This window comes from Cnephaeus nilssonii (assembly GCF_951640355.1).
Source record: "Cnephaeus nilssonii genome assembly, chromosome: 15".
In the NCBI taxonomy this organism is placed as follows: Eukaryota; Metazoa; Chordata; class Mammalia; order Chiroptera; family Vespertilionidae; genus Cnephaeus; species Cnephaeus nilssonii.
Window position 1 is genome coordinate 61,635,923 of NC_137086.1, and position 22,040 is coordinate 61,657,962.

Sequence of the window (22,040 nt, forward strand, 5' to 3'; positions counted from 1 at the left end):
ACGTAGGGGCGGAGGGGAGGTGGGCGGAGGCGAGGTGGGAGGAAGGGAGATGGGCGGGGCCCAAGGGACGTCAGAGGGGCGTGAGGGGCGGGGCGGAGAGCGGGGCGTGGCCCGCGCGCGGCTCCCGCGCTCCGGCTCCGCTCCAACTCGAGCGCCGGATTTCTTAAGCGTGGGCGCGGAGGCGCGCTCCGGGGGGCGGGGACTCCCATGCAAATGAGAGGCGTGGGCCGGCGGGGCGGAGCGGGCGGGGCGCTGGCCTGACGTCAGGCCGGCGGCCCGGGCAGTTGGCTCGGCGACGGCGAAGCGGCAGGAGCGGCAGCGCGAGCGGGCCGCGCGGCGGGGCACGGGGTGCGGCGGCGGCCGAGCCGGAGCAACATGGCGCCGGCGGGCGGGGGAGGGCTCCCGGGCGGCGGGCCGGCCCGAGGGCGCCTCCTCCTGGTGGCGCTGGTGCTGCCGGTGCTGCTGTGGGCGCGGGGGGTCCGGGGCCAGGGAGACCCCCAGCGGAGCACGATCCTTGGCATGCGACTGGCGAGCTGCGACAAACCGTGTGGGATGAACCCGGATGGCATCATCTTTGTGTCCGAGGATAGCACGGTGAACCTGAGGCTGTATGGCCACAGGCTGGGCTCCATCTCCAGCAACCTGATCTCCTTCACGGAGGTGGACAACTCCGAGGCCCTCCACAACTCCACCCACTGCCCCGAGCTCACCAAGGACCTGGTCGTCCAGCAGCTGGTCAACGTGAGCCGCGGGGACACGTCCGGGATGCTGGTGGTGTTCACCAAGTTCCTCCGGAGGAGCGAGAACATGAAGCTGTACGCGCTGTGCACCAGGGCCAGCGTGGACGGGCCCTGGCAGAGGTGGACGGATAAGGACTCGCTGCTCTTCATGGTGGAGGAGGCGGGGAGGTTCCTGCCCCTCTGGCTGCACATACTTATCATTTTGGTGCTGTTAGTGCTGTCGGGCATCTTCTCTGGCCTCAATCTGGGGTTGATGGCCCTGGACCCCATGGAACTGCGCATCGTCCAGAACTGTGGCACCGAGAAGGAGAGGCGCTATGCTCGCAAGATCGAGCCTATCCGTCGCAAAGGCAACTACCTGCTCTGCTCGCTACTCCTGGGAAATGTGCTGGTCAACACCTCTCTCACTATCCTTCTGGACAACCTCATCGGGTCCGGACTCATGGCTGTGGCCTCCTCCACGATCGGCATTGTCATCTTTGGAGAGATTTTACCTCAGGCCCTGTGCTCCCGACACGGACTGGCTGTGGGTGCCAACACGATCGTTCTTACCAAATTCTTTATGCTACTCACTTTCCCCCTCAGTTTCCCCATCAGCAAGCTCCTAGACTTTTTTCTGGGCCAGGAGATTCATACCGTTTACAATCGCGAGAAACTGATGGAGATGTTGAAGGTGACAGAGCCCTATAATGACCTCGTGAAAGAGGAACTAAATATGATCCAGGGGGCCCTGGAACTACGGACCAAAACCGTGGAGGACATCATGACCCAGCTCCATGACTGCTTCATGATCCGCAACGATGCCATCCTGGACTTCAACACGATGTCCGAGATCATGGAGAGTGGCTATACCCGCATCCCTGTGTTTGAAGATGAGCAGTCCAATATTGTAGATATTCTCTATGTCAAAGACTTGGCCTTCGTGGACCCTGATGACTGCACCCCCCTCAAGACCATCACCCGCTTCTACAACCACCCTGTGCACTTTGTCTTCCATGACACCAAGCTGGATGCCATGCTGGAGGAGTTCAAGAAAGGTAAGGCCTGAGCCGCTCTCCCCGCTAACTTTGGTCACACCTCTCTGGTCTGTTCCTTTTGTGGGACTCTGTCCCTTTGCCCCTATCACTTTCTAGGTCTCTGGGACGAATGGTATTTGGGGCAGCAAAACAGTTAAGCGTCTGCTGTCTGCCAGGTCCTGTGTTTTGCTTCAGCTGAATCTAAGCTGAGTAAGACTCTTGCTCATTTGGAGGATGGAGCAAGACCTCAGGGAGCTCTCGAAGCACGACAGATGAAGGCAGTTGCCTTAAGGAGGCCAGTACCAGGGCACAGAGGTTAGGTCGGGAGCATGCAAGCCTGATTGGGGTGGGGTGAGGAAGGGGCTGGGGAACTGGGAAAACCTTCACAAAGGAGGGAGTGTACGAGGAGAGCCTTAAAAGGTGGAGAGACTTGGTACCTGAGGTAGAGAGAACCCCTAGGAGCAGAGAACCCAAGTGGGGGGAAGAGGATGTCCTTGTGGCCCAGCAGGTGGTCCTGTTCAGGGAGGATACAGGCTCCGCTGATGAGTGGCCAGCAGGCTGAGGTATTGGGGGCCTGGGGAAGAGCCAGAAGGTCAGGATGGTGAGTTTGCCAGGAGCTGGGAGCTATGGACGGTTTGTGAGCAGGGGAATGACATCACTGGAGCTCCTAGCCCACAGGAGTCGGTTGGGAGCTCAGAACAGTTGCCAAGTAATGCTGTCGACTCTTCAGCAGAAGCAAGCAGGTTAAGTTTTGGTTATTGTTCTCCCTTCCCCTGGCATCAAACATCAGCTTCCCTCCTGTGGCCTGCTGGAATCTTCAGCTGGCCTTGTGTCCCCTGTTTTTCTTCCTCACATGGGTTCTTGACCTGTTCTCAGGTTGTCAGAGAGGCACTTGGAGGGAACACAGCCTCAAAGCTCAGCAAACTTTCCTTCTTCCAGCAAACTTTCCTCCCACCTCTGCCAGTCCAAGCCCTCAGTGGTGGTAAACAAGCCAATTATGGAGTAAAACCCTCCTAGGCCACAGGGAATGAGGAGGCAGAAAGGGAAGCTCTTTGTGAAGGAATGGAGGGGGGAGGAGCTCATCCTAAACCCAGGACTTTGCTGGTTTCCCATAGATAGGGCTCCTGCTGGCTAAGCTTCCCAGGCCACCTAGGGCCAGGAGCAACTTCTGAGCAAGCCCCAGACCCTTGTCGGTTCATTTCTGGAACAGAATGCAGGGGAACGAGGAACTGGCCTGGCCAAGTTTGGTCTGAAAGATGCTCCAGTCACTGCTAGGGTGAGGGGGCTGGTACCCAGTCTTTTCCAGTTTGACAGACTGCATCTCAGCAGCAGAGCTAAGGGGGACTGGAGTAATGTAAGCCCCAGTGGAGACTGCAGAGGGACCAGAGGGACAGGGGTGGCTGGTAATGATGGCACCGCCTCCCTGGAGCTTTGGGGTGCAGACCCTGGAACCTGTTTCTTCCAGGTACCCAAACCTGGGGCAGAGGCACTTGGAGGGTTTACACATCAGCCTCAAAGCTCAGGGCACACACCCCTCTACACCCACCCTGCAGACCCTGGGCCCTGAGGACTTCTCCTGTGTCCTTATCAGGAGCCTGGTGAGAACTCACTATGGAGGCTTACTCCTGGTCTGGGACTGTTGCTGGTGGCCCACCCAACAGTCAGTCAGATTGTTGCAGCCAGAATGGATGATCAGTAGATCAGTAGAGCTAAGCTCTCACAGGGTGGGAGCTTCCTGAACCTTGGCAGGGCCATCTTTGGACTCTTGTAAAAAATAAAAAATAAATTAAAAGGCCACTTCACATCTGTCAGGCCTGAGCTCTATTGAGCAGATCTCTTCAGATGCTGTCTCTCCTCCTACAGAAGGGGGTTGATAATTCCATGGGAAAGCAGGCGCAGTCTGCCCGGTGCAGCACCAAGTCCTGAAGATGTGGTGTGACAGGATGGTCACCCCAATGAACATACTTGGGCTTCACACTATCACCTCCCCGTTTCTAGTCTTAACTCACTGCCGTGCTATTCCTCCCTCCTCCTCCCAGCATGGCCTTTTCCAGATCTTTCCATCTAACATCTACCTTTTCAGTGCGAGGCCATCTAGGACATGGCAAACATTAGTATACACCTGCAACCTAAGAGATTTCCTTTACATATTTGGTGTTTGGAAGGTTTCTTTTTTAGCTAAGAAAAACAAGTGAGCTGGGGTGCCTGTGCTTCAGTGGGCCTTTAGCTCCTCCTAGTTGGGTAGGGCCCTGAGCTCTAGCTGAGTCTTCTAAGTTAATTTTGACTCCTTCTTGCTCCCAGCATTATAAGCTTCTTGAGGGTAGGGATTCTGCCCTATTAGTGTTCTCACCACTCAGTGCCTGGCAAAGACAGGAGCAGTAAATGCTTGTTACACAATGAATGAATGAATGAACAAACAAATGAATGGATGACTGACTGGCAAGCCCTACTGGCATTCCTGCTGTTCCTGGAACACACCATGACGCCCCCACCCTGGGCCTTTGCCCTAACTGTTCCTCCGCTGGAATGTTCTTCCCTGGATGCCTCACTCTCTCCCCTCACTTATGTCTGTTCAGCTTCACCTTCTCGGTGCAGCCTTCCTGCTTCCTGATCTCCCCATCCTGTGCTTAATTTTCTTTTTCTCATAGCACATATGACTTTCCTTTCTTCTTCTTTTTTTTTTTTTAGCACATATGACTTTCTAACAGCCATGTAGTTTATGAATTTACCGTGTTGTTTATTGTCGTCTCCTCTCATTATAATAAAGTTCCAAAGGACAGCGTGCTCTGTTTTGCTCGCTGATGTGTCCCTAGCCCCTGGGATGGTTCTTGGCACAGAGCAGACCTCAATAAAAAGCCATTGAATGAATGAAGGACTTGTCAGGATTGAGAGAGAGAGTTATCCCATTTCAGTAGTGTTAGGATTTTGAGGGGCTGACAAGGGATAAAGAAAAATGGGTGCTCGACTTTCCCAGCTGCACCAAGAAAGACCGGAGGATCTCCTGCAAGGCATGTGTGTTCATGGTTTGGGTCAGGGACTGAGAAGCAGAGCCTGAGATCTTGAGTGTGACACATGGTTCCTCTTCCCCATGCCTCAGTTTCTCTGTAAGTGGTCTTTGACCATCAGGAATTTAGATAGCTTCACGCATTAATATTAATGAATCATGAATATGCTCTTGCACACTGAGAGACAGGCATGGGATCTGGGCTTCCCCTCGACAAGGCAAGGGGCTTCTAGCTGCTTCTGCCTCTCAAATCAAGGCAGTTATCATTAGATCTTTATTGAGCCCATACGTGTGCCAGACACAGTGCTAGGTGCCTCGGGACCTCAGGAGTAAGACCCTCGAGTTGGTGAGAGTTGTCAGGGCACTGAGAACGGCTGGCACGCTTTGAACTTTGGCCCTTCCACTAAAACCTCACCTGGAACTGTTTGCAGTACGGGTGTTGTGGTTGAGTTTGTCTATAGCTGGAAATCTTAGAACAAAAGCTCCCTGGGCTATTCCTGGCCCGGCTGCATTTTTTCCTGCCCACAAATGCTCCCGCAGGCTCTGATGGAAAGTATGAATGAACTCCCCACAAGGAGGTCCAGAGGTCAGGAGCGCAAGCCCCACACTGGAGCTGCCTTCCAGCTTTCCACTGTGCCCCTCCCTCTGTGACACTCCTGCCCCTCCTAGGCACTTAGCTCTGCTTTAGTCATCCTATCTTTCCCCACCCAATTTATAACCTTCCAGCCCCCTGTAAAGAGCTGCGTTTAAACTTCGTCCAGCTCGGTCACTGACCCATGATGTGACCTTAGATCTATCGGGCTCCTCTTAGTGATTTCGTGGGTTATATATTGGAGGGAAAACTAGAAATATTTTCATCAAAACTCCTCCCATATTTCCATGTATGCCACATCACATTGCCCTCATCTATTTACTTTTATTCCTGAAGCAACTTTATAAAGTCAAGAAAAACACTGTGTAATTTTACATTCACTTTTGGTTCCCACCATCTACCACACCTTCAATATCTTACACCCCTCCTCCCCCAATTACCAGGGAAACAGACATGTAAACGGTTAGCTGTACACAGCTCAGGTAGGTACAGTGGGGCCAAGGAAGGAAGGCCAGGCCTGCAAGGTGCTTCTGAAGTCCAAACAATAGGACTCATCAGAGATGTCAGGGCTGGCAGATGGTTTTGAACAGCTGAGGTTTCTGCTTGGGGTTCAGTTGGATGGTGTTGCCATGTAGTATGGGGGGCGGGGCGGGGTGGAGAGCAGAGCCAGTTTGGGAAGGGTGGGTGGAAGGGTGTAGCAGAAAATAATAATGGTGTGACCCTTTATTGGATATCTCTGTGCCCAGCCACCTGCACACCAGAGCTTCTCACACTTGACCGTGGGCTGAGACTGCCTGGGTGTTTTGTTAAAATGCAGATTTGAGCTCAGTGGGTCTGGGTGTGTCTGAGAGGCTGCATGTCTGACAAGCTCTCAGATGATGCCTACACTGCTGTTCCTGGGCCCTACCGAGCAGCACGAGGGTGTAGCCCATCTGCAGGCGTGCGGGGGAAAGTGCCCCTGTGGGGCTTGGCAGTGAGGCCAGGACCGGTTGAGGAGGTCTGAAATCAGCCAAGAGCAGGCAGAATGTGTGGAGAAGGCAGAAGCTTGGCTGAAGTGGCTTCTGGGAGAGATGAAAAAGAGCCAAGCAGGCATGGTTTGGGGAGCCTCCTACAAAGGTCAGATGAGGGCCGAGGGTGAGGGCCCAGCACAGACAGTGGGACAGACAGTGAGTCACAGAGTGCTTGGAGAGGGCAGCCACAAGGCAGCTGTGCACCTGATCTCAGCTTCACCTGGAAACTGTCTGAATTGGGCCGGTGATTTGATCTCCAGAAGCTGCCTGGGGGCAAGTGTATCTGAGAGAGTGACAGGAGCTGCCTGCTAGGGCAGAGGTGCCGGCGGGCAGCTGACAACACACAGGCCAGGCTCCTCCTCTCCTTTTTTTTAGTGTGGTGCTTGCAGGCAGGGAACTTGGCACCTCTTGCCCTCGCCAGCACCGTGAAGTCTGTGGGCAGCTTCTGCGGAGGAGTCAGGACTGGGAGCTGTTTCCCAGTCTTCTGTGTTTTTTTGTTTTGTTTTGTTTTTAAATATATTTTATTGATTTTTTACATGGAGGAAGGGAGAGGGATAGAGAGCCAGAAACATTGGTGAGAGAGAAACATCAATCAGCTGCCTCCTGCACACTCCCTACTGGGAATGTGCCCGCAACCAAGGTACATGCCCTTGACCGGAATCGAACCTGGGACCCTTGAGTCCACAGTCCGACACTCTATCCACTGAGCCAAACCAGTTAGGGCCCAGTCTTCTGTTTGCAGTTCTGTGCTAAAGTAGTTGTGTCCTGGAAGGCACTGCCTTACATCTAGGCCCTAATAAGAGCTTCGATCATACTGAGATCATACCGGCGTTTCCTTTTCAAAGTCTTCTATTTTTCATTAGAAAGTGCAGCTCCAGAGTTTTCCTGGACTCCTCTGGTCAGGACGGGAGGTACTGAACAGATGTTTAACCTTGAAAATAGATGTGAGAACAGCAACACAAACCCACAGGAGAAATAGAGGAGGGACTGGTGCTTGTCTGGGGAAGTCTGGGAATACATTCCAGAGGAGGTGACATTGCAGCTGGATCTTCATTGCAGCTGGATCGTGAACTAGACCACAGGATGAGAAATGAGCTTATCAGGCCAACGTAGTATGAACTGCTTTTATCTATTGTGACTGCTTCTCAGCCCTTTCTAGAAGTTCGAGGTCAGGCCACCTGGAGCCTTCTCTCTCCACTCTTTCCTCCCAGTTAGTGCTGTCACACCGGAGCTGGGGGATGGACAGCAAGGACATCCGAAGGAAGGAAAGGCACCTCAAATTGCCTTTGGTCTCATCTCCTTGAGGTCAGGGACAGAGAAGTGCTTAGCAGATACTCTCCTAAACGGCCGCACAGCCAGGGAGAGGAGAGTGTGCCTCGATGGGGAGGCTGGACCAGGCCCTTTTGTCACTGTCAGGATGATTGATTTGGGCACAGTCACTTGGTTCGTTCAGCCCAGCCTGTGGGGAGGCCTGGGCACCTCTCTTGTCCTAAGCTGGCTCTCTCTCGAAGCCTCCCTTTTGTCTTAGGGATTTTTTGAACTTCTCAGTAGAACTTGCCAGGAGGATGTGAGCATTACGGAATTTCCCCCAGTTGCCCAACACGGTCCTCAGCTAAGGGATGGGGAGCAGCTTTCTGGCGCTGTTGCTGCCATTTGATCCAGCTCTGTCCTCTCCTCTGAGCCATTCCTGTACCTCAGGTTACCCCTGGCATCACACTTGAGTGTGCTGAGACATCCTGCTGTCAGAGGCTTGGCGGCTACGTAAGGGACTCCTGCTCATTTCATAGGCCAGAGTCTGGACTCCTTCATCTATTCCTGTTCTGATTATTATGTGACTTTCTTTTTACTAGTGGTTATTATTTTTAAAATGTAGCTCATTGTTAGAACTTTAGAAAACACAGAAATGTACAAAACAATCTACATGATTGTGACCTAGAACTACTTGTATTTTTTATTTTTTAAAAATGGCTTTGTAGCAGCTTTATTTTTTAAATCAACTGTAACATTTAAAAAAATTATTTTGTTAATACTTACTCGAGGATATTTTTCCATTGATTTTTAGAGAGAGTGGAGGGAGAGGGAGAGACAGAGAGAAACATAGATGTGAGAGAGAGACATCAATTGGTTGCCTCCCACGTGCTCCCTGACCAGGGCCAGGGATTGAGTTTGCAACCTAGGTATGTGTCCTTGATGGGAATCGAACCTGAGACCCTTCAGTCCGCAGGCTGATGCTCTATCCACTGAGCCAAACCAATAGGGCTAGAAAGAACTTTTAATATTTTAACTTATTGTAATCATTTTTATTAGAAATTTAGATTAAGGTTTTTTTAAAAATATATATATATATATTTTTATTGACTTCAGAGAGGAAAGGAGAGGGAGAGAGAGAAAAAACATCAATGATCAGAGAGAATCATTGATCGGCTGTCTCCTGCATGCCCCACACTGGGGATCGAGCCCATAACCCGGGCAATGTGCCCTGACTGGGAATTGAACTATGATCTCCTGGTTCATAGGTCAATGCTCAACCACTGAGCCATGGCAGGCTAGGCAAGGTCTTTTTTTTTTTTTAAGTTTAAAATCTTGTGACAAACAGCAAGATGAAAATCATTTTCATTTTTATAGCCATGCTCTCCCATTAACTGCCCATATGTATTTTCTTTTTATTATATTTTTTAAAAAATATTTTTTATTTTATTGATTTTTTTACAGAGAGGAAGGGAGAGAGATAGAGAGTTAGAAACATCGATAAGCTGCCTCCTGCACACCTCCTACTGGGGATGTGCCCGCAACCAAGGTACATGCCCTTGACTGGAATCGAACCTGGGACCTTTCAGTCCGCAGGCCGATGCTCTATCCACTGAGCCAAACCGGTTAGGGCTGTATTTTCTTTTCTTTTTTTAATTTATCTTTATTGTTGAAAGTATTACAGATGCCCTCCCCCCATTTCCTCCCCACTGATGCCCATATGTATTTTCATTAAAATCATGGTCTAGCCGAAACCGGTTTGGCTCAGTGGATAGAGCGTCGGCCTGCGGACTCAAGGGTCCCAGGTTCGATTCCCGTCAAGGGCATGTACCTTGGTTGCGGGCACATCCCCAGTAGGGGGTGTGCAAGAGGCAGCTGATCGATGTTTCTCTGTCATCGATGTTTCTAACTCTCTATCCCTCTCTCGTCCTCTCTGTAAAAAATCAATAAAATATATTTTTAAAAAAATCATGGTCTACCTATAATTTTTGGGACACTATTTAGATTGAATATTTAGATTTCTCTTCTGCTAAGCAGTGAAATTCTTTATTATCTCTGGGATTCTGGGGAGGAGCATCTGGGAAGGTTTCTACAGGCTAAGGCCGGGCAGTGCTGTGGTGACAAGGCAAACCCAGAGGGCGGTGGGGAACTGTTGCGGGGGCGGGGGGGGGGGGTGTTAAACCTGGTGTTGCTAAGCATTGTCTGGAGGGCACAGTCTCTTCCAGCAAGGGCCCTCTCACTGGACCTGGGCAGGCTTGCTGGGCTCTATGGAATGCGTGGTCTCTGGCCAGCAGGTAGCCTGGAGCCTGGGATGGAAAGAGGTTCTCTCCCCCTCCCCACCAGGCAGGCTCACTCCACCACACACACGATGTAAACACACAACCCCCTACACATACGAACACACACACAGACAGTCTCACACAGATACACCTCCATCACATAAAGACAGGCTCATTTCCCATACACACTCATCCCCCTTACACAGAGACACGCTCACTTCCACACACACTCACCCCCCTACACACATTCATTCCTCCTCCCGACAGGCTCACTCCCATACACACTCACTACACACACATACACACTCAGCACCACACACATACAGTCATCCCCACCCCCAGATAGGCTTACTTCCACACACACTCACTAAACACATATACACACTCACCCTCCCAACACACAGATAGGCTCATTCCTGGGGAAGGGGCCAATGGGGAATAAAAGGGGTCATCTGTAATACTTTCAACAATAAAGATAAATTTAAAAAAAAGATAGGCTCACTCCCACACACACTCCCCCACCCCACAGAGACAGGCTTACCCGCACACTCAGCCCCTCTACACACAAAAGCAGTCTCACACACATACACTCTCCCTCCTCTCATTGGCATGTTTAAACACATAACACACAGACAGGCAGACTCATACACATATTTACCCCCTCTAGGCAGTCTCTCTCTCTCTCTCTCTCTCTCTCTCTCTCTCTCTCTCTCTCTCTCTCTCTCTCACACACACATACACACACACACACACGTGTGTACATGCTTGTACACAAGCAGAGTCACTTGGAGTCCTGCTTTAAACTTACATCTGTGTCTCATCAAACTTGTCTAAGAGTGGTTTAAAAAGTGAGCAAATGCTTATGCAGGGATGTTTATTTCATGAAAGGCTCAAAATAGTGACTGACTCTTGGTCTCAGAAAAATCTCTCTGGTGGTTTGGTCATCCACATTAATGATGATACCCAGCTCGGAGGGCTGTGGTGAGGACTAAGTGAAGTAAGGCACAGAGAGCCCTTAGCTCAGTGCCTGGAACCAGTCATCATGCAATAAATGTTTGCTATTTTAAAAATTACTGTTATTACTGTCCAAAGGTGCCCCAGTTGGCGTTGACACCAACTTGGGCCACGGTAGTTCGCACACTGGCTCAGGTGGCAGGCTGCCCCACTGTCTGGGCGTGGTGCCTTTCTTGGAATTATGAGTGCACTGAGGTCAAAACAGCCCACTCCACTCCAGCATATAATTACATGCTAATTTCAATACCATCTTATCCCGACCCTCGTGTGCATACTAAGGGTAACAGAACCCAGAACTTAAGAAAAAAATGTATGGAAGAGAAACTTAAAACTGAGGCATTTCTCCTCATTTCCTTAATAACTTGTTTCCTGCAAATTGGAAAAAGTTAAATTTGCCATCTTGATTGCCAGCATATTTGTGTGTAAGGATAGGAGTAGAATCTAAAGATGGCTGCTCGGGAGGTGGGCAGGAAAGGGCCTGCACGTGGACCCATTGCACCTCTGTTTGGGTCAGCATTCCCAGTGACCTGCTCCCTCCCTGGTATCCCAGTGAGGGAGGGAAGAGGGAATGATAGAAAAACAGCAGAGATAAGAGGGGAGCCAAGGGAACAGACTCCTCCAGAGGCCCAGCCCCAGAGCTCTGGAAGAGGGTAGAGCAGGGAGCATAATAAGGAAGGAAGATGTCCTCATTAATGGTTAACCTTTATTGAATACTTAACTAGTCCTCCAAGTGCTGGGGGTGGGGGTAGGGGGAGGGACTGAGGCTCGGAGAAGCCAAGAATCTCCCCAGTCAGGCAACAACTAAGTGCAACTACAGACTGCTCCCCTCCAGAGTCAAGCTCTTTAAAAAAAAAAAAAAAAGAATATATATATATATATATAATTGATTTCAGAGAGGAAGGGAGAGGGAGAGAGAGATAGAAACATCATTGATGAGAGAGAATCATTGATAGGCTGCCTCCTGCATGCCCCCTGCTGGGGATTGAGCCTGCAACCCAGCGTGTGCCCTTGACTGGAATCGAACCCAGAATCCTTCAGTCTGCAGGCCGACGTTCTATCCACTGAGCCAAACCAGCTAGGGCCAGAGTCAAGCTCTTAATCACTGTTCTGTGTCACTTCTCAGTGAGGTTGTAGATAAAATGAAAGAGACCAGAAGATTCAGATTGTCCAATAACTTCAGGTTGGGAGATTTACTGTTAGTTCTGGATTTTTAAAATAGAGATATAATTTACATATAGCATTGTATTAATTTCAGGTGTACAAAATAATGATTCCATATTTGTATATATTGTGAAATGGTCATCACGATAAGTCTGGTTAACATCCATCACCTCACGTAGTTACACAGTTTTTTTCTTGTGATGAGAACTTTTAAGATTACTCTCTTAGCAACTTTCAAATATACAATCCAGTATTATTAACTAGTCACCATGCTGTACATTAGATCCCAGCACTTATCTATCTTATAGGTGGAAGTCTGTACCTTTTGACCCCCTTCACTGTTTTGCCCCCGCCCGCCTCCCACCTCTGGCAACCACACCTAGATTTGTTTTACAGTGAACTTTTCATTGAAGCAAAGTACATAAATCATAAGTGTACAACTTGATAGTTTTTCACAGAGGAACACCCTTATGTAATTACCACTGAGCTCAGGAAGCAGACCAGTATCAACGCCCTAGGAATCCCCATGTCCCTCCCAGACACTGCCCTTGTCCCCGAATCATCCTGAGTTAATATTTAATTAACTTTCATAAGTGAATCATGTAGGGTGTGCTCTTTAGTGTCTGGCTGCGCTACCCGCTATAGAGGTTATGTGCTTCATGGTGCCTTGTGCAGGGGCCGTTCAGTGTTTTCTGGTTGCTGAATAGTGTTCCATGATAGAAACACCTCGGTGGTACTGTCGGTGGGTATTTGGATTGTTTCCAGCTTGGGGCTATTACAAATCATGCCACTAAGAACACTCTTGTGTATGTCTTCTGGTGACTCTATGTGGGCATTTCCATTGGCGATACCTCCAGGAGTAGAATTACTAGGGCCTAGTGTAGGGGTAGGTGACAGAGTGTTCCAGAGTACTCCTATCTGGTCTCCACAACTCTGGTATTGTTGGCTCCTCACCTGAGGATATTGTTACTCCTCACCTGAGGATATTTTCTTCATTGCTTTTCAGAGCAAGAGTAGGAAGGAGGGAGGGAGAGAGAAACATCAATGTGTGATTGGTTGCCTCCACATGCTCCCTGACCGCAAACCCACAGCCCAGGTACATGCCCTTGACCAGGAATCAAATGAGCGACCTTTTGGTGCATGGGCTGACATCCTGACCGTTGAGGCACACCAGGGCTAGTTATTTTATTTTAACAAGTCAGCTAGGTGCTATCTCATTGTGACTTTCATTTTGATTTTCCTAGTGAATAATGATGAGCACATTTTCCCATCCTTATCATCCATTATGGTTAGTGCTTTTGATATCCTGTTTCAGATTCTAAAAAGTCTTGCTATCTGGTGATATCAAGTACTCTGTTCTCTGTTCTTCAAGATGGTTTTGACTATTCTTAGATGTTTTTCTGGGAATTTTATGGAATTGCATTAAATCTAGAGGTCAACTTTTATCTTTATAATAATCTTCTGATCCACAAGCATAGTTACCCCTCCATGTATTTATGTCTTCTTAATTTCCTTCAGTGTTTTATCATTTTCTGTGTAGAAGTTTTACATGTCTTTTCTTAAGATTTATTCCTAGGTATTTGGTGATTTTAAGTGCCTTTAAATTTATATTTTTCCACATGTTTATTGAGATTGTTCCAACCGGGGTAGGCTCCAGTTCAGTTCTGACGCTAACCCCCTCAGGTTGTTAGCATTGGACCCCTGGCCCTCCCCCACTGTGTACTTTTGACCAAATGTATAAATTTGGGGGCTCCCATGACTCCCCTCAGATTCAATAATTCTCTTGAATGACTCACAATGACTGAGGAAAGTGGCACACTTATGATTAGTTTTATTTTAAAGGATAAATATGGGATGAGGGCTGGAATAGTCTAGAACAAGCATGTCAAACTCAAAGGCTAATATGAGCCAAAATAAACAAGGTTGAGGTTTATGTGGGCCGCAAAAAAACAAAAGCTTCACTTTTCATAGAAACGTAGGTTTATTTCAATAGAGACATGCTGAATACAAAGGGCTGAAATAAATGAGTAATCGTTAACATAAAATAATAGAAAATTTTAATAAAAATTAATATTTTTCTTGAACATTAACTTACCAGACACTGAATAACTGCAAAAATTAGTAAGCGTAATGCAAATAAACCTATTTTTTTTTTGTTCTCTGAAAGCAAAATACTTCCTGTTGTGCACACCAAACAAGTCAGTCCAAGTCTAATGACGTGGCCATCTTCTGCTAAAATATTCGCTGCTTGCCGAAACCGGTTTGGCTCAGTGGATAGAGCGTCGGCCTGCGGACTGAAGGGTCCCAGGTTCGATTCCAGTCAAGGGCATGTACCTTGGTTGCGGGCACAACCCCAGTGGGGGGTGTGCAGGAGGCAGCTGATCAATGTTTCTCTCTCATCGATGTTTCTAACTCTCTATCCCTCTCTCTTCCTCTCTGTGAAAAATCAATAAAATATATTTAAAAAAATAAAAATAAATAAATAAAATATTCGCTGCTAGTATTAATGGAAAGAAATGGTGTGCCTGCGTGTAAAGCACATAAGGGAAATGAATGCAACACGATTATAGTAATCAGTCATTAGTGAATGTTGTAGTTCGTTATTAATAATTATGTATAACAGGATATTATAAAAATTAAGTTATGACATTTTTATTAAAACGTTTCTTACATACCGTTATATTGGCTGGGCTGCAAAAATATTCGTTGTGGGCCGCATGCAGCCCGTGGGCCCAAGTTTGACATGCTTGGTCTAAGGCAGAACTTTACTGTCATCTGCCCCTGGAGTCAGGATATGTCGCCCTCCTGGTACATCAAGGTACGTCAATGTGTTTACCACCTGAGAAGCTCCACTGAGCTTTGGGGTCCAGAGTCTTTATCAGGATTTCATTACCTAGGCATAATTGATTAAGTTATTGATTGACCTTAATCTCCATGTCCATCTCCCTTCCCTGGAAGTAGGGCAGCTGAAAGTTCCTAGCTTGGTTTTACTGGTGACCAGCCCCATCTGGGGGCCCACCTAGAGTGGTGTCATTCGCATAACAAAGTTTCTACAGTTACTCAGGAAATTCCAAAGGCTTTTGCTTCTGTGCCAGGAACTAGGGTCAGAGACTAAAGATATTCTTTATTGTACCACACAAGTATAGAGAAGTAATAGTTAATTTTTGTATAGTGACCTTTGCTCCATTGGCCTTGCTAAATTCAATCATTAATTCTAATTGGTTTTTTTTTTAGATTTTCTATACACGTAATTATGTTGTCTGTGAATAATGGCAATTTTATTTAATTATTACTAAACTTCATATACTTTATATCTAGTTCTTGTCTTATTCACTGGCTAAGACATCTAGGGTCATGTTGAACTGGTGACAGTGGGCATCATTGTTTCATTCTATGTTTCAAGGGAAAACTTTCAGAATTTGTCATTTTGGTAGATTTTCTTTATGAGATCAACCAAGTTTCCTTCTTTTCCTAGTTTGCTAAGAGTTTTTATAATGAAGAGATGTTAAATTTTACTAATGCTTTTAAAATATCTGAGATTGATACTGTTATGATTAGCTAGTTATTAACAACTAGAGGCCCAGTGCATGAAATTCGTGCACGGGGGTGGGGGGTGTCTCTCAGCCCAGCCTGCACCCTCTCCAATCCGGGACCCCTCGGGGGATGTCCGACTGCCAGTTTAAGCCCGGTCCCCTGCCAGCCTGGTTGCCCCCTAAGTGGCCCCCTGACAGCCTGGTCACCCTCTAACTGTCTGGAAGGAAGTTGGACGTCCAGAAGATGTCCGGTCGACCCGGTCTAATTAGCATATTACCCTTTTATTAGTATAAATAGGAAAGGAGCAAAGGGAAGGCCGGACATTATAGGCATGGTCCTTGCAATGCCTGTCTGTCAATCACACCTGGTAACAGAGGTCATTGGCCAGAATGGGCATGGCCACTGCAAACACACGAAAATTTGGGAACGCATGATTCCCTAAACAAAGGAATTCTCTCTCTTGTTGCTTCTACTCTTTTTAAAAAAATATATTCTTTCCGAAACCGGTTTGGCTCAGTGGATAGAGCGTCGGTCTGCGGACTGAAGGGTCCCAGGTTCGATTCCGGTCAAGGGCATGTGCATTGGTTGCGGGCACATCCCCGGTGGGGGGTGTGCAGGAGGCAGCTGGTCGATGTTTCTCTCTCATCGATGTTTCTAGCTCTCTATCCCTCTTCCTTCCTTTCTGTGGAAAAGCAATAAAATATATTAAAAAAAAAATATATATATATATATATATATATATACACACACACACACACACACACACACATATATATATATATATATATATATATATATATATATATATATTCTTTATTGATTTTTAGAGAGGAAGGGAGAGTGAGATCGAGATAGAAACATCAATGTTGAGAGAGAATCATTGATTGGCTGCCTTCTGTACACCCCCTACTGGGGATCAAGCCTGCAACCCAGGCATGTGCCCTGACCAGGAATCGAACCATGATCTCCAGGTTCATAGGTCGATATTCAACTGCTGAGCCACACCGGTGGGGCGAAGCCATTATTTTTTAAAAAAATATTTTTATGGCATGGGAAAAGACAAAAAATGTAAAGTATTTAAAAGGTGGGGTACAAAACGATATATATGATGATCCCATTTATGGTGAATATATATTGTAATAGTTTATTAATTTTTAAGAACGAAGAAAATACTCAGTTAACGGTAGTTATCTTTGGAAGGCCGAATTACAAGTGATTTTAATTTCCTTCATTCTACTTTTATTACCAGTATAAGAAAAAAAAATCATAAAATTGGGGAAATTAAAACACTATTGAGCCCTGGACCATGTTTCTCAGTGGTTAGAGTGTTGGCCCTATCCACAGAAGGGTTGTGGGTTAGATTTCAGTCAAGGGCATGTCTGGAATCTAACCCATGCCCCATTGGGGTGCACATAGGAGGCAAGCAATCTATGTGTCTGCCTCACATCATACATCAATGTTTCTCTCTCTCTCCCTCTCCTCTTCCCTCCTTCCCTTCCACTCTCTCTGAAAAGTAATAGAAAAAATGTCCTCTGGTGAGGATTAACAAAACAAAACAAAAATAAATAGATTTAAAACAACAACAACAAAAAGCACTGTTGATGTTATTGCTCTTAAGGAATTTCTGTATGTGGTAATAGTGTTGTGGTTTTGCTTTTTATGAGTCTTTACTTACTATAAAATGCTTGTAAAATTGTTAGATGTTCACAGATAAAATCTGGGATTTGCTTCAAAATAAGCCAGTGGAGTGGGTGGGAGGAAAGAGGAAACCAGACTGGCCAGGGGAGTTAGTTGAAGTTAGGGGAAGGGCCCTGAGGGTATAATTATATTATTTCCTCCCTTTTCTATATGCTTGACATTTTCCATAATAAAAGGTTAAAAAAGCCGGAGACTACTGGCTAAGTGAAAAATCTGAGTCATGAAGACTTGTCCTGGGGTGAGAGACCAGCCTTAGGGTCTCCTGATATCCATCTGTCAACAGCTTTATGCTCTGGGCATTCTGGTTAAAAGAAAGCTGTTTAGAGAAGTTCCATTTCTGAATCCCAGCTTGCTCACCCCTCCTTGGTTGATCCTGGACAGGACTTCCCTGGGCCTCAGTTTCCTCCTGTGAAGAGTGGGGTCAATCATACTTGAGGCACTCGGGCAGCACCTGAGCTCTGCTCACCACAATATGCTCACCCCTTGTTCACCGCAACTGCTCTGTAGTTGGGGGGAGGTGCGCCTTGAGGGAGACACTCAAGTGTCTACTGGGAAAAGAGACAGCTAAGGTCTGGCCATTTTTACAGGGCTGTTGTGAAGGGAACTCTCCAGGTTTTTGTGATCATACACTTTGTTAAAGACATTTTTAAAATTTGTACCTTCGTTCACTCAATAGTTATATACATGTACTATTTTCTAATACATGTATTATGAAATAAACACATTTTTAAAGAGGTAAAGATGAAAGAACCATAATTTTTAAAAAATATGTTTTTTTATCTTTTAGAGAGAGAGAAAGGGAGAGGAGGAGAGAGAAACATTGATCAGTTGCCTCTGGCATGCACCCCAATCTGGAATCGAGCCAGCAACCTGGGTATGTGCCCTGACGTTTTGGTGCACAGAACGATGATCAACCACACTGGCCAGGGAAATAACCGTAATTTTTATTTATTTTTAAAATATATTTTTAAATTTATTTTTTATTTTTATTGATTTCAGAGAGGAAGGGAGAGGGAGAGAGAGATAGAAACATCAGTGAGAGAGAATCATTGATCGGCTGCCTCCTGCATGCCCTCTACTGAGGATCAAGCCCACAATTCGGGCTGTGCCCTTGATTGGAATCGAACCTTGAACCCTTCAGTCCACAGGCCGACGCTCTATCCACTGAGCCAAACCGGCTAGGGCATAACCATAATTTTTAGATGTCTTGCTATTAGTTACTATCATATTATCTCTAGCACATACTTTATATCCATTTACAAGGCACAAAATATTCTTATGATGGGATTTGTCAGTACCGACAGTGGCTGTAAGCCTGGGTTTCAAATAGTTTCCTTCTTTTTTAAATATATAGTTTTATTGATTTCAGAGAGAGAGAGAGATAGGGACATCAATGATGAGAATCATTGATCTGCTGTCTCCTGCACGTCCCCTACTGGGGACTGAGCCTGCAACCTGGGCATGTACCCTGATCAGGTATCGAACCGTGACCTCCTGGTTCATAGGTTGACACTCAACCACTGAGCCACTCTGGCTGGGCTCAAATAGATTTCTTAATAATTTTGAATTATTTTGGCCAATCCCTCAGCCCTGACTCTATGGTTACTGCTTCCCCCCACGCTGATTGACAGGGCTGGCAGGAGTGGAGAGGGTGGCCACGGGCCTTTGTAGGCCTTTGTGCTTGCTTTATTCCTGGGATTTCCCTGCCGGGGTCTTGGTCAGCCTGTGTATAAACAAAAGCTAAAATTGCTTATTATTTATGTTGGATGAGTCCCCCTTTGGAGACCCTGTTCTAAAAGGTTCTGGATGGCAGGTCTCTCTTATGTGTGCGTAGGAGGTGTCTGGCTCAGAATGGTGGGGCAAGTCTCCCGGGAAGTCTCTAAGAATCCTTTTCCCTATGGACCCCTATCTGTTTTGCCCATGTTTGCTTTTCCATTTTTCCTTTCCATGTGGCTACCCTCCTATCACCTTCTCTCTCATTTTTGCTCTACTCTTTTTTGTCTTGGTCTTGCCTTCCATTTTTATTTCTTTCCTTTAAAAACATAACCAGTTTATAATACAATCTTTTCATTGGTCGTATTTATTGAATGGCTGACTTATTGAGGGCCTGCTGTCTATTTAGCCTCATGCTAGGGGTTGAGGAATGGCTCAAGAAGCACCAAATATAATTTGTGCTGGTGAGAGTGTAAACTGGGAACCTTCTGAAATATTTGTCAATGCATGAACCCTTTGACCTGGATACATCTTGAAATGTATTGTCATCTCACATGGGTAAAATGATGAACTTAACAGGAACAGTAGGAAAATACTGGAAATAATCGTGTCCAGCCGCAGAAGGGAAAGGGTTAAGTTCATTCTGGCATCCACCAATGGCACAGCGCACAGTGGAGGTGAACAGAACAACAACAAAAAAAAGTAAAAATAAAGCAATATATTTATTGTAGAAACTTTGAGAACATGGAAAATGATTAAGAAGTGAAAGTCATACTTATTCCACCACCCAAAGTACGAAATGCTTTGTTGCATTTTCTTCTAGTAAGTCAGCAATGAGCTATATTGCTTTTCTCCCCCTCTCAAAATGAGATATTCTTATCTCTTCTGATTATAAAAGGAAAGAGTAAAATAATACATATTGATTTTAAAATGCATTAAGCCAAAGCATAAAAAACTACTATAAATTGCTCCTCTCTATTCTGTAACTTTCTGCTTTATACAAACGGTGAGCACCATTTCTTTAAATCTCTGGCCGCAGCCTCTTTTTTCAGTGGCTGCAGTACCAGTTGTAAACAACCTTGGACAGATCTTCCTGGGCACACCTTGCACACTGGCCTGGGTGCTTCCTTTATATTAAGGTTTTTCCTAGAAGTGGAAGATTGGCTGAGTCCCGACCATGCACACTTTATATTTTGACACATAGTACCAAATCCTGAAGAAAAAATGTCCTTGTTTTCTCCAGTACTACTGTTTCAGGCACTGTGATGAACTTATGTATTAATTAATATGTATTAATTTATGTTAAAATGAAGGACCTCCTCAGTGTTCTTTTAAGTTGCTTATTGAGTAAACATTTTCCTCTCGCCCTCCCACCCCGGCCCTCTATAGAGATCACCCTCCCATCTGGGAGCTAGGGGTGTGGGGTGGGGGAGCTGTGCAGGATTCTTTGCTTGCTGCTGTGTCCCCTTGGGTCCTCTCCTGCCTTGCCTGCGTCTGGCTGAGCTGGGCCCTCTCCTACTGCTGGTTGAGGTCAGCACTATTAATAGTCACTTAATCCTACTGTGGCCTGTGGCGAGTGTGGAGGGAGGAGAAAGGAGGGTCCTATGGGAGGGCCTGGGAGCTAAGGGCCAGTTCTGGGGACCTGGGATGGTGGGAAGTGGGACATGCTGGGGAGGCCGGTAAGGAGGATGCCGATGACAGTGTCTTGGGTGGTGGAACCCATGTCTCATCTGGAGCCTTTGGGTCTGACCCATGAGAAAAGCAGCCAGAGCTGGTGAGTAAGGCCCTCACAGGACTCCGGTAGACTTTGAAACCCAGTACCTGGTGATGTGTCCTTCCAATGGTCTTGGAAAGATAAAGCTTTTTATGAGGGAGGAGGACACAGCAGGGGCTGGGAACTGGGCTTCCTGAGGCTTCTGGAGACAACCTGTGTGTATCCAGCAGAGTCCGGAGCAGCTGCTGTGTTCCTGGCTTGGGGTGGGAGGAGGGTGAGCAGATATGGAGAGGAGCGAAGTCACAGTGTAGGCCTGGCCGAGCTTTAGCCTGCTCCGGGTACATGGACAGCAGGCGGCCAATGCCACAAGCAGGCCGCATAGCCGTGCAAGTTCTGGGAAAGGAAGAGCTGGGGCACCCAGGGCTGAGCCGGGGAAGGGTTGTCCCTGGACGCATGTCTGGGTTCTCTCACTCCTTCCCCCTGTTCCAGGTGAGAGAGGGCAGTGGAAAAGGCCTGGGCTTGCTGTCTGGTCTGCCCGGCACCTCTGGGGTTTCTAGAAGCCTCATGTGCAGGTCTCTAACCTAGGAGGGGACCTGGCTGGCCTGGGTGACGAAGGGCATGGTGGGCAGGCTGGCAGCCAGGTGTGGCCCAGAGGAGACCAAGGGACAGCAGCTTCAAGGTACCTCTTTCCCACAGCCAGGTCCTTAGCAGTGCTCGAATTAAAGGCTGAGGAAGCCCCAAGTCCCAGAGGAAGCAGTATGAGAGTCTTTTTAAAAAACTAATATATTTTTATTTATTTCAGAGAGGGAGAGGGAGAGAGAGATAGAAACATCAGTGATGAGAGAGAATCATTGATCAGCAGCCTCCTGCACGCCCCCTGCTGGGGCTCGAGTTGGCAACCCGGGCATGTGACCTCCTGGTTTCATAGGTCGACACTCAACCACTGAACCACACCTACTGGGCAAGAGAGTCTTTTAACAGTTCCTTTAATGTATGTGTTTCTTTCTGATTATAACATTTATGGTATTGATTATGGAAATTTTAGAATTTCTACTCAGAAAAGTATAAAAAAGAAAACTAAAACCATTTTTAATTCCCCATACTTTTAGGTTAAATCATGTAATTCTTTTGTCGAATGTCAGCAATTTTTTATGGGTCAGCCAAATATGAACATTTAGGTATATTTCCTCAGTCTTTTTTCTTTGAATAAAGACTGCTTTGAAAAATGTGGGATTCTCAGCTTTCAGGGTAGATATATTATATTTAATTTCATGTTTAATTTCTCATCCCAACCACCTCCAAAATCCAGTTATCCAG

The 22,040-nt window shown here is 46.9% G+C and overlaps 1 protein-coding gene across 1 annotated transcript in view; it reads left to right on the forward strand.

The window, feature by feature from the left end:
- The first annotated feature begins 296 nt into the window (after positions 1-296).
- Positions 297-22,040, forward strand: part of CNNM4 (cyclin and CBS domain divalent metal cation transport mediator 4) — a 35,639-nt gene continuing 13,895 nt past the window's right edge. The window contains exon 1 of the mRNA XM_079792548.1: positions 297-1,777. Coding sequence (XP_079648674.1) covers positions 376-1,777 — 1,402 coding nt within the window. The 5' untranslated portion in view covers positions 297-375. The remainder of the gene's footprint in view (positions 1,778-22,040) is intronic.